The sequence below is a fragment of the Salvelinus sp. IW2-2015 genome, linkage group LG18 (assembly GCF_002910315.2).
Source record: "Salvelinus sp. IW2-2015 linkage group LG18, ASM291031v2, whole genome shotgun sequence".
Taxonomy (NCBI): Eukaryota; Metazoa; Chordata; class Actinopteri; order Salmoniformes; family Salmonidae; genus Salvelinus; species Salvelinus sp. IW2-2015.
The window spans coordinates 48698121-48712442 of record NC_036858.1 but is presented as its reverse complement, the minus strand read 5'-3'; the positions used below and the strand labels follow the sequence as shown (position 1 = coordinate 48712442).

Genomic DNA, 14322 nt, shown 5'->3' with positions numbered 1-14322 from the left:
AAAAAAAATCATGCACTGTTTGCCTGGGCATCATTCACAAGTGATAATATATAATTCACAAGTGATAGGCTAATATTGTCACCCAAAACACTATTCTTGATTTAATATTTTCTTTTAAAATGGACCATGGGCTGGACCATGGACCATTATCATGCACCTGTCTCGAAACAGGGACAGCGGAAGAAATACATGTCATCTATGCACTTAAATAGCAAATGGAGGCTTTTCACGTTGTTCATTTTCATTCCAGTCAAGTAGGCTATACTCCTGTTGTAAAGAGAAGCAATGTCCTTAATATTAGGAAAGTTGATGGCCTCTTTTTAATAGAGGCCATCAATCTGTTCTCACGCAATTGCATAGCCTATAGAAATGTTGCGCAACATGAGCTCAAGTGTCTTCATTGATATTTTCAACCTATCCCTGACCCAGTCTGTAATACCTACATGTTTAAAGCAGACCCTCATAGTCCCTGTGCCCAATAACACAAAGGTAACCTGTCTAAATGACTAGAGCTTCAAATTCCTTGGTGTTCGGCGATTAGGCCTGGCTCGCAGTCGGCGTTTCAATTCATCCCAAAGGCGTTCGATGGGGTTGAGGTCAGGGCTCTGTGCAGGCCAGTCAAGTTCTTCCACACCGATCTCACCAAACCATTTCTGTATGGACCTCGCTTTGTGCACGGAGGCATTGTGGGCGGCAGGTAGCCTAGTGGTTAGAGCGTTGGGTCAGTAACCGAAAGGTTGCAAGATCGAATCCCCGAGCTGACGAGGTATAAATCTGTAGTTCTGCCCCTGAACAAGGCAGTTAACCCACTGTTCCTAGGCCGTTATTGAAAATAAGAATTTATTCTTAACTGACTTGCCTAGTTAAATAAAGGTAAAAAATAAATTAAAAATTGTCATGCTGAAACAGGAACGGGCCTTCCACAAACTGTTGCCACAAAGTTGGAAGCACAGAATCATCTATTGTATGCTGTAGCATTAAGATTTCCCTTCACTGGAACTAAGGGGTCTAGCCCGAACCATGAAAAACAGCCCCAGACCATTATTCCTCCTCCACCAAACTTTACAGTTGGCGCTATGCATTCGGGCAGGTAACGTTCTCCTGGCATCCACCAAACGCAGTCTATTCTCCTGGCATCCACCAAACGCAGTCTAGTCCTTCGGACTGCCAGATTCTGCCATGTTCTCACTCCAGAGAACATGTTTCAACTGCTCCAGACTGCAATGGCGGCGAGTTTTACACCACTCCAGCAGACGCTTGGCATTGCGCATGGTAATCTTAGGCTTGTGTGCGGCCATGGATACCTATTTCATGAAGCTCCCGACAAACAGTTATTGTGCTCACATTGCATCCAGAAGCAGTTTGGAACTTCTGGAGCTTCTAGACATAACAGCACTTACCGTTGACCAGGTGCAGCCCTAGCAGAAATTTGATGAACTGACTTTTTGGAAAGGTGGCCTCCTATGAAAGTGCCACGTTGAAAGTCACTGAGCTCTTCAGTAAGGCCATTCTACTGCCAATGTTTGTCTATGGAGATTGCATGGCTGTGTACTCAATTTTATACCCGTCAGCAACTAGTGTGGCTGAAATAGCCGAATCCACTAATTTGAAGGGATGTTAATATATTTTTGTAAATATAGTGTATGAGCACATAAGCAGGCCAAAATGGCTTCTATATAGGCCTAACCTACTTGAACTCATAAAGAGATGTAATAGCATTTTGTAATAACAAAACCCCAACACAGGTGGACCCATTGAGTGGACGATGGACCCGAGCTATCCATGTTGGTGGTTCAGAGGGTATGTTAGTGACGTCATTTTAGAACCTCCCAGACGCGGAAAATCGTCTATCTGCTCTCCCCAGTTCGAGCTCTTGAGGCTCAACTGCAGGAAAACTCACGCGCGCTACATTTGTAGCCTACTATGTCCCATTATAGCGTATTGTAACAATGTAACTGATAAATGTATGGAGCGATATGTGCATTGCAACATTAGTTAACAAAGGATTACGATTGCTCAGTGTTTTCACAGATCTGTCGTTTCACTTCGGAACATGTTGTTGTTAGCCTTTTATGTCAGGTAACGTGGTTCTATGCGCTCTTTTTCACCTTTTCCCTCTGATAAAAATGTGTAGGTCTGTTCTTCACCGTGCATGCTTTTTCCTGGAAGATAAACCTTATTTATTCTATTTCCATTAACTGAGAAGAAGCTATGATAAAACACATCGCTTTGGGAGGTGTCCATGGTAGGCTATAGGCAACTCATTCCGCAAAATCATTGGATGCAAGAATAAAATAATGGGTGGTGAGATAGCTGATATGCTTGACTAGCCTACTACAGAAAAGTGTGTAAATCATTATGCACACCAAAAAAGCAAAGAGCCTTCTATACAGTCGGAGACACTCGCTGCGTGTGCATAATTGAAAACGTATTTAACGTTTTTCATGTTTAAAGTATTAAATTATGTTATTCCTAGAGGCTTGTATAATTCAAAGACTCCCTCTATAAAATGTTAAATCTATTTCTAAACTCAATTTAATATCATATTTGTTATGTTGCCCTCGCTGTCGCACCTCTGCTAAAGAGGCATATCCCAAGTGCTTTATTCCTATAGTGCAAAGCTGAAAGTCCAACTCACAGCCCAAGCTAGCCTACTCCCGTTCTGCTGTAAATAATTATATTTACATCTAGGGAGTGATTCATAAAAATGTCGCCGTTATGAAATATATGGGGACATTTAAAACGTTCTATTTAAATATCATGAATTGTGGCCACGAAAAATGTGTTCCCATTTAAGGGTAATACTGAGTATTTGGTGTCTGGTGTAGAAGCTCATTCGTCATACGGACAATAGAGGRGTTTCGCCTGACGCTGGGAATTTATGGTTGCCCTTCTTTGCCCTAATAACTCACATATTGTGTCACAGGCTGACAGCCCTTGCAGAAAACAGCTAGGCTGCTGTTATCAATCACATATCTTTGCATATTGTGAAACTTTCTCACCCTGTTTTACCTGACAGACTCACCATTTGGAGGAATAGAAAGAAAGGGCCGTTTGCTCATTCTTGTTTTCCTTTAAAGTCCACAGCCTTTCAGGGTCATGAAAAAATATAATATTTGTCAGACACTTTTTTGCTTAGTAGGTTTCCACTTTGTAGGTCTATTACTACCAAAATAAATGTCACAATGTAATTGAATTGATTTATGTTTTTATTGTTTAACTTGTCAGGCTACAGTTAAATATTAATGACAACTTTGTGCACATAGGGTAATGAGGAAGGCATTCACAAATTACACTCAGTAAAATATTATGGTCTAAAATGTTAAGAATAAATAAAATAAAATCTAATGCCATTGTAGTCTATGCATCATATTAAATGTAAAATCCATTAGGCTACAATGTAAATTCATTTTAGATATAGCCTTTATATTCTAAGCCTCAAAATATAAAACATTGATATGATAGCAGTTTATAATATAAAACTGCTATCATATAATGCTAGCCATTAGGCCTATATGAAAAGGCTACAATAAATTGAGCTTCGTGTGAATAGGCCTATAGGCCAATGTCAAAAGTTACACTTTTGTAATATTCTGTCTATAATTCCTATATATGGTTAAACTATCAATTATGTAGCGTACATATTTTACACGAGTTCTATTTTGTATTTTCGCTTCCCAAAAAAACGTCCAATTAGGCTATCATATAACGTCAAATATTATATCCTATAGTTTTCCTATCCCCTGTCAACCAGTGTCCTTCAATTCTTTGAAGGCCTAAAATAAATGTATTTACTTTTCCAGCTGTTTTTCTGCCCCCTGTGACCGTCCACTCCAGGTTTTCTTGCTCTCCAATGACCTGTCAAGCGGATTACCGCAGAGAGAGATTAATGGTAGAGGCGGGTTGCAATAATAATCGTTTTGTTTGAAGTGACAACTTTGATAGGCGTTGATTTACTTACAAACTGATAGGCTTTTAATTGAGCGCCTCCATTCCGATTGAGATGAAAGGAGGGCCCGCATTGAAAAGCTACCCGATTGCCCCCGAGCCTCAATACTGATTAGCCATCTCAGCGGTGAAGAGTTCAAGGTATTTTAAACTTCTTTTCTCAGCACTCTGACACACAATTTCTCTTTTCTTTTCTCTTTCAGTCACCCCTCTTTTCTCCCTCTTAAATGAAATAAATCATTTTCATTGTATGTAGGCCTAAATAAAATCGAGTTGACATATAAAATGTCTGGACCAGTTTTTTGTTCCCTTTTCTTTGTCATTTTATTGGGGATATAACCATGTGCCAGAGGCAAATGGCAGGTTTTTACGATACGTGCAGAGATACGTTTGCATCTGCGGGAAAGTGGTTGTTTGTATTGCTGAAAACCCAGGCCATTATGTTTGACTCAGTAAATGTGAAACTTAGGCTACATGTTAACATGTGTTGGATACTATTGGCACCTGTCCAGAGCGACTCTTCTATGGGGAACTTTGCCCCCCACTAACTGTGTTGTTCTAAGTTAAAGTATTCTATATAGCTTGCTAAGCAACACTACTAGATTGACATTTAAAAACACGTTCTAGTCAGAAGGAATGGGGCACAAATTTGCCTTTTTACTTTATTTTAACAATGAAGCAAATTACATTTAAAATGTATTGAAATGTAGGCTAATATTAGCCATAAAGTTGCATTTATATAAACTTATTGTAGTCCATTAGGGCTTACCAATTATTGTCCTTAGGCATGAACATTACTGAAATATAATAGTAGACATTGAACTATTTCTGACAAATTAACAAACATCCGAGCACTAAAAGTTCATGGCATCTTTTGAGCCGTTTGGGACACTTCCTTGTATAAAGTATTTGACGGGAAGGGAAAAAGTTGACTTAAATAGTCCAGTGAATGCGTTTGTCCTTATAAAATCTGGTTAGCCTCGTCCTTTAATTTTCTGCTCAAAATCCTTATTAATTTGCAAATACCGTCCCTAAATTCCATGGACACTATAGGCTATGGAGAGGTGGGATAGTCTAGCGCGTCGCTGTCTACCTATCGTCGATGCTTATACAAATTGAATTTAACACGAGGATGATTTATTTCGTCCAAATGAAGTGTCTCTTTTCTCAGATCCCTCTCTCTCTTTCCATTTGTCCTTTTCCCCATGCAGCCACGCTCGCATGTAATCATCTACAATAGCTGACATAAATCAAGGCAGGATTGACAGCCACTGACAAATACCTGATTGATTGCGGTGGAGCAGAATTGACAGTTGACGGAGGCGTGAAGATAGAAATAGAAGGGGGGTGTATATTATACTGAAAACATGTGACATTCACATACCTCCATCACTGCATTGGTCTGTTCCTGTCAACGCTTGTCTGATTGGGGAATTCAAGCTGAAGTGGTTGATCTTCTGGTTGTGGAATATAATTTATATAGGAACATGTCTGTAAACTAAGATACAGGCTTGTATTGATTGATTGAAGATCTTGGTAATATAGCTCAAAAGGTGCCGAATACATTGCTTATTAGTGCATTAGTCTCCAGAGAACAAACTAATAATTAGGCTATTTAATGCAGGCTATAGTTTCATTAATTACATTTCCCATCTCCTAAATAACATGTAGCCTATATGACTTCCAGTAATAACCATTACCACATCGCCTACCTCTACAGCCAAATACGTTCACTGTTTTGAAAATGCCAGAAAGACTACTATTTCCAGACTTGGGTCTATATACTTTTTTAGACATTGAAAAAACAAAACAAGCCCTGCCTCAAGGATGGTGAGAGTCCGTGAGAGCGCACACAACAACCCAACTATTCCTCCTCACTATCTCCTCCCCCGAGCTGTCAMTATAGAGGCGCTTACAAAGAGGCAACGTCACATCCCCTTGACCCTCCAATCACCTCGGGGTCCCATTTGATTGGAAGGCGGCAAAGGCTTTAATCTCGGACTAATTCAGATGCTTTTGAAGTGAACATTTCTACCAGTTCGTACTTCGGGAGTATAGAGCGCGGACAAGCCGGGAGACTCAGAACGCGCTATGCCCATGGTGAAAGACGCAGCCACGGATCCGCGATAACCTCGCACTCACTCTCTTCTACCTTCTTCCTGCTTACCAACCGCACCTTCTTCGTTTCCTCTCATTATACGGATTATTACACGCAATATCACTCTCTTGATTTTCGAAAGAGGTTGTATTTGCTGTTCTTGATGAATCTGATAAATGAATTACCGACTAATTTCGTGAGAATTGGGACATGATCACATCGCCCTCGGTATCTGTTCTGAGAAATAGTAGTACTCATCTAGTCTGGGAGAGCATCGACTCTCGGAATATCATCAACAAGCCTTTTCTTCACTCCGTTCCCCCGTCGGACCATCTACGGCAAGCTAACCGAGTCCCCATCAAGGTTTTGAAAATGCTTACGGCACGATCAGGACACATTTTGCACCCAGAGTATCTTCAACCGTTACCATCTACCCCGATTAGCCCTATTGAGGTAAGATTTCAAAAAGACTAGTAGAATGAATGCTTCAAAGTTTCATGTTTGTTTTGTAAGCATTACACATAGAAACGGTTATCCCGGAATGTAAGACGTGGAATAGCATAAAAGAAAACACATATTTATTATATCGAAGTGGAAATGTGGGCTATTCTATTATAAAGTTTACTGGTAAAGGAAATTGTTATGAATTTAGGAAATGGGAATCTTAAATCTACTCGTAGAGCTCGGCTATTCTCGCGTAAAAGCTGCGCATTGCGCACAATTATTTTGGATAAGGACTCGGACATTCCGTTTCTGGTTGCATTTCGACAAGGTCCTATATTGTTTGAGATTGTTTGTATATATTTTTTTTCAGTACTCGATTTGTAAAATTATAGGTCTTGTTTTCTCTACAGCTAGATGCTAAGAAGAGTCCGTTGGCACTGCTGGCGCAGACATGCTCTCAAATCGGTAAACCGGACCCCCCTCCCTCCTCCAAACTATCCTCTATTACATCAAATGGATCTAGTGACAAGGAGTCCAAATCCGGTCCATTAAAAATGAGTGACATCGGTGTGGATGACAAATCCAGCTTCAAACCCTATTCGAAACCGTCAGATAAGAAGGACTCGTCCTCGGGCGTCTCCAGTGGAGAGAAGACTGGTTTCCGAGTGCCGAGCGCCACCTGTCAGCCATTCACGCCACGGACAGGCAGCCCCAACTCCAGCACTTCTGCCTCTCCCATGCCGTCTGAGGGGAAGTGTGGAGACAGGGAGGACAAGAAAGATTCAGATTGTAATAAAAATGGCACAACGGACGGATCTGGARCCACTAACAGCCACAGCAGGATAAGCGTGAGTTGCGGTGGAATTAACGTGGAGGTGAACCAGCACCAGGAGACAACGCCTGGGTCCAAAGCCATGTCTTCGGAATCCTCCTCTCTAACCTCCGTTTCCTCTGCTTCCGGACTCGGGTCAGGACTTGTAGCCCCAGTCTCTCCTTACAAACCGGGTCAGACAGTTTTCCCCCTGCCGCCTGCTGGCATGCACTACCCCGGGAGTTTAGGGGCCTACGCTGGTTATCCCCAACACTTCCTCCCTCACGGCGGGAGCCTGGTTAACGCACAGCTGGCCAGCATGGGCTGCAGTAAGGCCGGATCCAGCCCCCTGGCCGGGGCCTCTCCACCCTCCATCATGTCAGCCAGCCTGTGTAGAGACCCTTACTGCTTAAGTTACCATTGTGCCAGCCACTTAGCGGGCGCTGCCAGTGCCTCTCAGCAGTGCCACGACAACGCAGCTGCCGCGGCCGCCAACGCGATGAAATCCGGGTACCACCACATGTACCCGACACACCTTTTGCACGGCATGCACTCCTCTCCGCAATCTTTCAGTGGACATCCTTTGTACCCCTATGGTTTCATGCTCCCCAACGACCCCCTTCCTCACGTCTGTAACTGGGTGTCAGCGAACGGACCCTGCGACAAGCGTTTCTCCTCATCCGAGGAGCTGCTGAACCACCTGCGGACGCACACCGCCTTCACCGGGGCGGAGAAGTTGATATCGGGTTACCCTAATTCCTCATCGTTAGCTAGTGCTGCGGCTGCTGCGATGGCATGCCACATGCACATGCCACAGTCAGGAGGCCCTGGAAGCCCTGGGACACTGACGCTGAGGAGTCCGCATCACGCGTTGGGACTAAGCAGCCGTTACCATCCGTACTCCAAGAGCCCCCTGCCTACCGGAGCCCCTGTCCCTGTCCCCGCAGCCACCGGCCCATACTACTCCCCCTATGCCCTGTACGGCCAGAGACTCACCACAGCATCAGCGCTGGGATACCAGTGAAACACACGACTTTTGAAAAGTTTATAGTTATAAAAATGCAAATATAAAGACTTTTATATCAACGCTCAACCTAAGGGCGGGATCCGTGAACTCGGTATTTATTTATGTCGGCTGAAGGCGGATGATAATAGCTACAAATGGAAGACATTTGAGAGACTCAAAGTGCATTATGTTTAAACTGAACTCTATAGGTAAAGTGAAAACACACATGGTAGAATACTAATAGGCTAAAATAAGGGTTTTCATTTCGATGTTCATTTGAAATTGCTATGATTGTATTGTTCTTATTTAATGTCTCATTGAGAATATAATTATTTACATGCATGTTTGTTTCTTAAAATCCCAAATTGTCCACATCATTTTAAATTGTTGTTATTTTTCAGGTGTATACCATGGAAAGAGAATTGGTATTTTTTTTTGTATGTATTCTGGAAAAATAAGAAACAATTCTGTTCCATATTTCCGTGTGCCTCCTTTTATGATTATAACAACAATATCTACATTTTTAACATGCTATTTCATTAAACATTTTCTGGTTTCATAAACATTTTTAATGGACATCATGAAATGTGCTTATTGGGAGGTTAATCTTATTAACTGGTTGCCTATACAGAATAACTAGAACGTTATTTACGAGTAGRCTACGTTTTTAGAATACTTTATTTCTATAGGGTAGGCTAACTGCTATTTTTAGCATGATTCATTGTTTCTAAACTATATAGGCGTAATTTAAATGCTTGAACGTTGAAACACTATAGGCTTTTAAAACTAAACACACAACTTCAAATGCAATTTAGATAGAAAATTATTTCAACAGTAATATAGCTGAACATCATGGCTGTGTGCGCGATCCAAAACGGGATACATCCATCAAAGCATGTCCATAATTGTTGATTGCAGATGAGCTTTGACATTTATTTCTGTAGTGATTTAAGCAGGTGATTTCCAAATAAGTCTTGTTGGCTATATATAGTTTTATCCTTAACTTCAATATTTGATGATGCACAAATTGTCTCTCGACATTGCCTGCTTAATGGTTCTCTCAGCAACAAACCGATAGCGCCTCCTTTAGAAATGCGTTTAGGCTATTTGCTGATCTATCTAAATTKAATTTATAATATATTGTCTTAATATTCACTAGTCATTTAAGATGCATTCATTATGAATATACCATAGCCTGCTAAAAACAGAGGGCAAAACTCAAATGCTTTTCAATGCATAGGCCTAAGGGGATAACGTTGTCTAGGACTACTTATTGAACGTTGCGCATAACTGATTTTTAGAATGTCTCTTTCTATAATCTAACAATTTCCACGTTGGCCCCACTTGAATATAGTTGGTGGAAAATGACTGATTTTAGAGACATAACATTGAGTGATTCTCAAAGATTTAAATGAGTATTTGTCTTGTCTAGTGTCAGATGATTGTGTTAGAGTTCAAAAAGTTCAGGACCCTTTCAAAATGCCATGATCAATAGTTTAAACTAACGAATGTTATCACACAAACTTCTAAATATCCACCCGACTGTACTCAGGGCTATAATATCATTAAAAAGCGAACTAATTCTTAAATATAAAACATGCATTGTAGGCGATTCATATCGTGAATTTAAACAGGTTTGCAGTTCCGTGGTATTTTTTGATATTGAAATTAATCAACAGCTGGCTTATAGGCATACCTGCTTTTTTTCTCTGTATGGGAAATGTTATAAAAGTGTAGCCTGGCATCCTTTTGCTAAGTTTAACGTCACACAATATTAAATTGCATGGTTATAGACAGTAATTAATCATGCCTTGATTATTGCATTTATCAGAGAAAAAGCAACCACATTTTTAAAGAAATAAGTCGGCATATAGGTATTGCTTTTCACTGAATATTTCCACAGCAGGCCTACGAAATGGGCCTATGCCCGAGATAGGAATAACATGTTGCAATCAAGATATAGGTTATATTACTTAAATACCAATAGCTAATTGGTTAACACTACAAGTCCACATGATTCATTCATGTTTTAAATTGCATAATTGGGAAACTTGGAAATGGTGGAATTAAATCAGAAGTTTAATTATTTTCATTAAAAAATATGTTAAGGTCTTGTGCCACCCTTATCAAACACATATGTTGTGTCTGAATATATAGTTGACAGGCTTATAAATCTTTTATTCCTGTTCTTAGCTGTCAGTGTAGCTAGCTGAGAATAGCTTCAAGCTAAGGCCAAGATATTCTCCTCTACCGGCACAAACTGGTGTGAGGCGCAATGTACCATTTCCTTAATTCTGTGTGAAAGGCGAGAAGTCACACACAGTGGGCGTGTCTGAAGTGACAGGCTACAACAGAGAACAACAGCCCTAGAGCATTGATCACTGCCACACATCTATATCTATTGGCTCATCTGTCCATCAAACGCTTGTTTTTCCACTTTGCATCTATAACTCATGCAAATACATAGCTATACTCTGGAAATGTTCTTGAGTATGAATGAATGAAGTATTTCTAAATTATTTTGGCCTCTGAATGATAGCTACACACATCCACCCTGTCGTTGGTTATTTAGCTGAATACCATATTACAGAGATCTCTCGTCTTGTTTCACCAACAGCTATTGTCAAACTCAACTTCTTTCTGTGTGTGTGTGTGTGTGTGTTTGTGTACATGTGCGAGTTTGTTTGTGTGCATGAGTACGTGTGTGTTTGTGTACATGCATGCATGAATGTGTGTGTGTGTCTGTGTGGAGGCCCACACACAACGCCCTAAACTGATGTAATGATGGTGAAAGGGAGCGATTTCCATTTTACCCACATCATGGTGGCTGTGTATGGAGGTCCCTGGTGGAAAGCAATTTATCATGTCCCCCTCCCCTGGCCTGTCACTGGGTGAACAGGCAGGCACATGTGTGCATGAATTACCAGCACTACCCCCTTCCGCTGGCTCACAGTGTGTAAAGCCAACAAGCAGAGGAGAAAAATTACTTTGCTACAGCATTAGTGCTTCATACCAGCAGTACATTCATTTAGCATTGTACTAAGGCTCAAAACTGTCTGAAAGGACTATGAGATTATAGGGAGGAGAGAACAGTCAGATTATAGCACAGTGAGGAGGAATATTATTATACTGTATTCTTTTCTTTTAACTTAAAAACATGACAAAGGGAAATATAGTTTCTAATAATCCATGATTCTGTGCTGAAAAAATCACTTACACCATTATTTAAATTTGCATTACAGTTTTGAGACAGAACAATGTGAATTGATTATTGTAAGTGAGTGGGAGGTTGTGTTGGTGACAGACACAGCAAAAAACACACAAGTCACAGAGGTAGAGGTTAAGTGAGGTTCATTCCCTAATCAGGCCCAGTAAACATTAACAGGTTGGGGTCAAGGACAAGGCTTTTACAAGGGTTTACAGCCTTAACGAAGCAGGACCACTGTTCCCATCTACATCTGGTAGCACAGCATGGTGAGAAGGGGAGTGGGAGAGCCTTTGTTGTTGATCTTTGAAGTCTGCATATCTATCACCGTACCAAAAACACTATCTTAACTGGCAGGTTATAAGCATAAACTGGCTTATTGGGGTCCTATTGATAGTGTTTGGCCATGCTTATTCAACACTGAGTAATGTTTCAGAGCAGAGGTATGTGGTCGAGGACATATGAGTAAATACCTTAGATAGTATGTCATGACAACAATTACTTGAGGTATGTTGAATGGCTCGATTATAGCTGTGGGTTCCATTCTTCCCCAAGTTTAGGTAACATACCAAGTATTAAACCTGGGTGGTTTAATGATACACCACAACAGATATTATTAACCCACCAAGCTAAAGCCTCTAAGAGTTAACACAAATCATCGGGTCTCGGCCAGACACTGATCCTCATCCCACAAGCACAGTTCAGCGAACAACATCTTCATCGCCTACTCTTATGACTTCTCAGATCCGTGGTCTTAAAAAAAGAGGAGCCATTTTAGTGTCCGGACAGCAGTGATACCATACCATCTTTGACCAGCCCACAATGCAACAGTGCAAGAAGCCTGGCAGGCAGAGCAAGACCTAGGGGGAACCCTGAACGTGAGTAACACACCTCAACCTGTAGTCAACCCTCCCTCCTAAATTACCCTCCACCGCTAAAGCTGTCATTAGTGGGTGTAAGGCACAATCTAAAGACATGCCGTCGTCTGCCGATGCCAGCCTATAGTTTGGGTAACAGCTGTGTCCATACTGGAGAAGCAGCTATAATGTTCTATCCCCTTTCTAGACATAAGTCATTTATGTTTCCTAAACACTTGTACATGAATGTGGATGCTACCATGATTACAGATAGTCCCAAATGAATCGTGAATAAGAAAGTTAGAGACGCATATATATCATACCCCCAAGACATGCTAACCTCTCACCATTACAATAACAGGGGAGGGTAGCATTTCTGGGGGGTATGATATTTATGCGTCTAACTTTCTCACTTATCATTATTCACAATTCATTCAGGACTATCCATAATTATGGTAGCATCCACATGAATGTAGAAGGGTTTAGAAACAAGTTTCATTCTTATTTACAATAAAAGTGAGTCCAAAGTGACACAATACATTAATTACCATTCATTTCTATTGGGCACAAAATAATCTGAAACACAACCAAAACAAACAGCAAATGCATCCAACAAGTTTGTAGAGTCACAAGCTTGATGTCATCATTGTGTGCTATGAATATGGGACCAAATGCTTAACTTTTGACTACTTTAATACACATAAGTGAATTTGTCCCAATACTGTTGGTCCCCTAAAATGGGGGAGACTATGCAAAAAAAGTGCTGTGATTTCTAAACGGTTCACCTGATGTGGAAGAAAATACCCTCAAATTAAAGCTGACAGTCAGCACGTTAACTTCATAGAGCCAAAACAACAAAAATGTGTTACTGTCGTGCTCTCATTGAAAACAATGACATCCGGTATGTCATCTAGCGTCTACCTCGTACCATCTAAATACAGCATAAGGCCCCTGTACTATAAGGTGTAGCGCTAAAACAAACCATCGTCTCACAAACCACATTTCCACCCACAGCTTTTCTGCAAGTAAAGTCATACCTCATACAAAAAATCATTACAGCTGTGATGGAAACCATAGCCATGGGAAGTTGGGGTGATGAGGGTGCTGCAGCACCCCTTGAAAAATAATAAAAATATACCAAAATATACCAAAATATTTTTTCACAAAAACTGGGCCTTTATTAGTCCTATATTAGTGGACGATACAGATCAGTTGTTTGTTTGACTCTGGAAACCATGCAGTTAATTAGGCTACAGATGAAATAAATGATGATGAATTTCACAGGGTGCTGAAAGTGCAGGATATGAGCTTGATGCTTCTTTCCAATGTTGAGGCTCATATTCTGGTTTTTATCCAAAATAATCTCATCATGTAGACTAACCTACCCACAGCGCCTACTTGTACTATATCTGTGAGCTGTTGGCTAGAGCTCACGTACCAAGACCAGAGTAGGCACATTTGCTATTTAATGCAAAACTATCAGTAGAGTTAAAAATAGATTATTATTCGGTAGGCTACATGAAACATTTTGTGTACACCACGTCATCACACAATGATCTTAATCGGTTTTTAATCTACATCTATATTTTCCCACCACTGGTGGGAAAATGTGCATATTTTCTTAAGGTGGATTTTTGAATATTTGCATAAAAACCTGTTGTCAGTTGGATGGACACCTAGCTACTGACAGTGATTTATGATGGCGGGCTGTTGCGATAGATATCCACAACTTTTGTGATTGTAGTAATAAAGCCATAAAAGGAACAGCATGAAACAAAGCAGGGCTCAGGAGGGCGCTTTAATCAGCTCGTAAACACATCCACTGCATCAAGTAAATGACATTATCACCAAGCGGATACTAAATCTAACATCAGTCAACATCGTCAACGGTCACACGTCATATCCATCAGTGCTAAAGCATGCCATTCTGACAGGCTGATCCTTGAATGCAGA

General features: G+C 40.8%; 2 protein-coding genes across 2 annotated transcripts in view; one reads left to right on the top strand and one right to left on the bottom strand.

Annotated features, from left to right (window-relative positions):
• lrmda (leucine rich melanocyte differentiation associated) overlaps positions 1 to 3157 on the bottom strand; it is a 416827-nt gene extending 413670 nt beyond the window's left edge. Inside the window, exon 1 of the mRNA XM_070448563.1 lies at positions 3026 to 3157. Within this exon, the coding sequence (XP_070304664.1) occupies positions 3026 to 3028 (3 nt within the window). The 5' untranslated portion in view covers positions 3029 to 3157. The remainder of the gene's footprint in view (positions 1 to 3025) is intronic.
• A 2722-nt stretch (positions 3158 to 5879) lies between these two features.
• znf503 (zinc finger protein 503) lies at positions 5880 to 8784 on the top strand. The gene is made up of 2 exons (XM_024007227.2): positions 5880 to 6499; positions 6901 to 8784. The coding sequence occupies exons 1-2, from the start codon at positions 6257 to 6259 to the stop codon at positions 8323 to 8325; spliced, it is 1668 nt and encodes a 555-aa protein (XP_023862995.1). The 5' UTR covers positions 5880 to 6256; the 3' UTR covers positions 8326 to 8784.
• The last annotated feature ends 5538 nt before the right edge of the window (positions 8785 to 14322 follow it).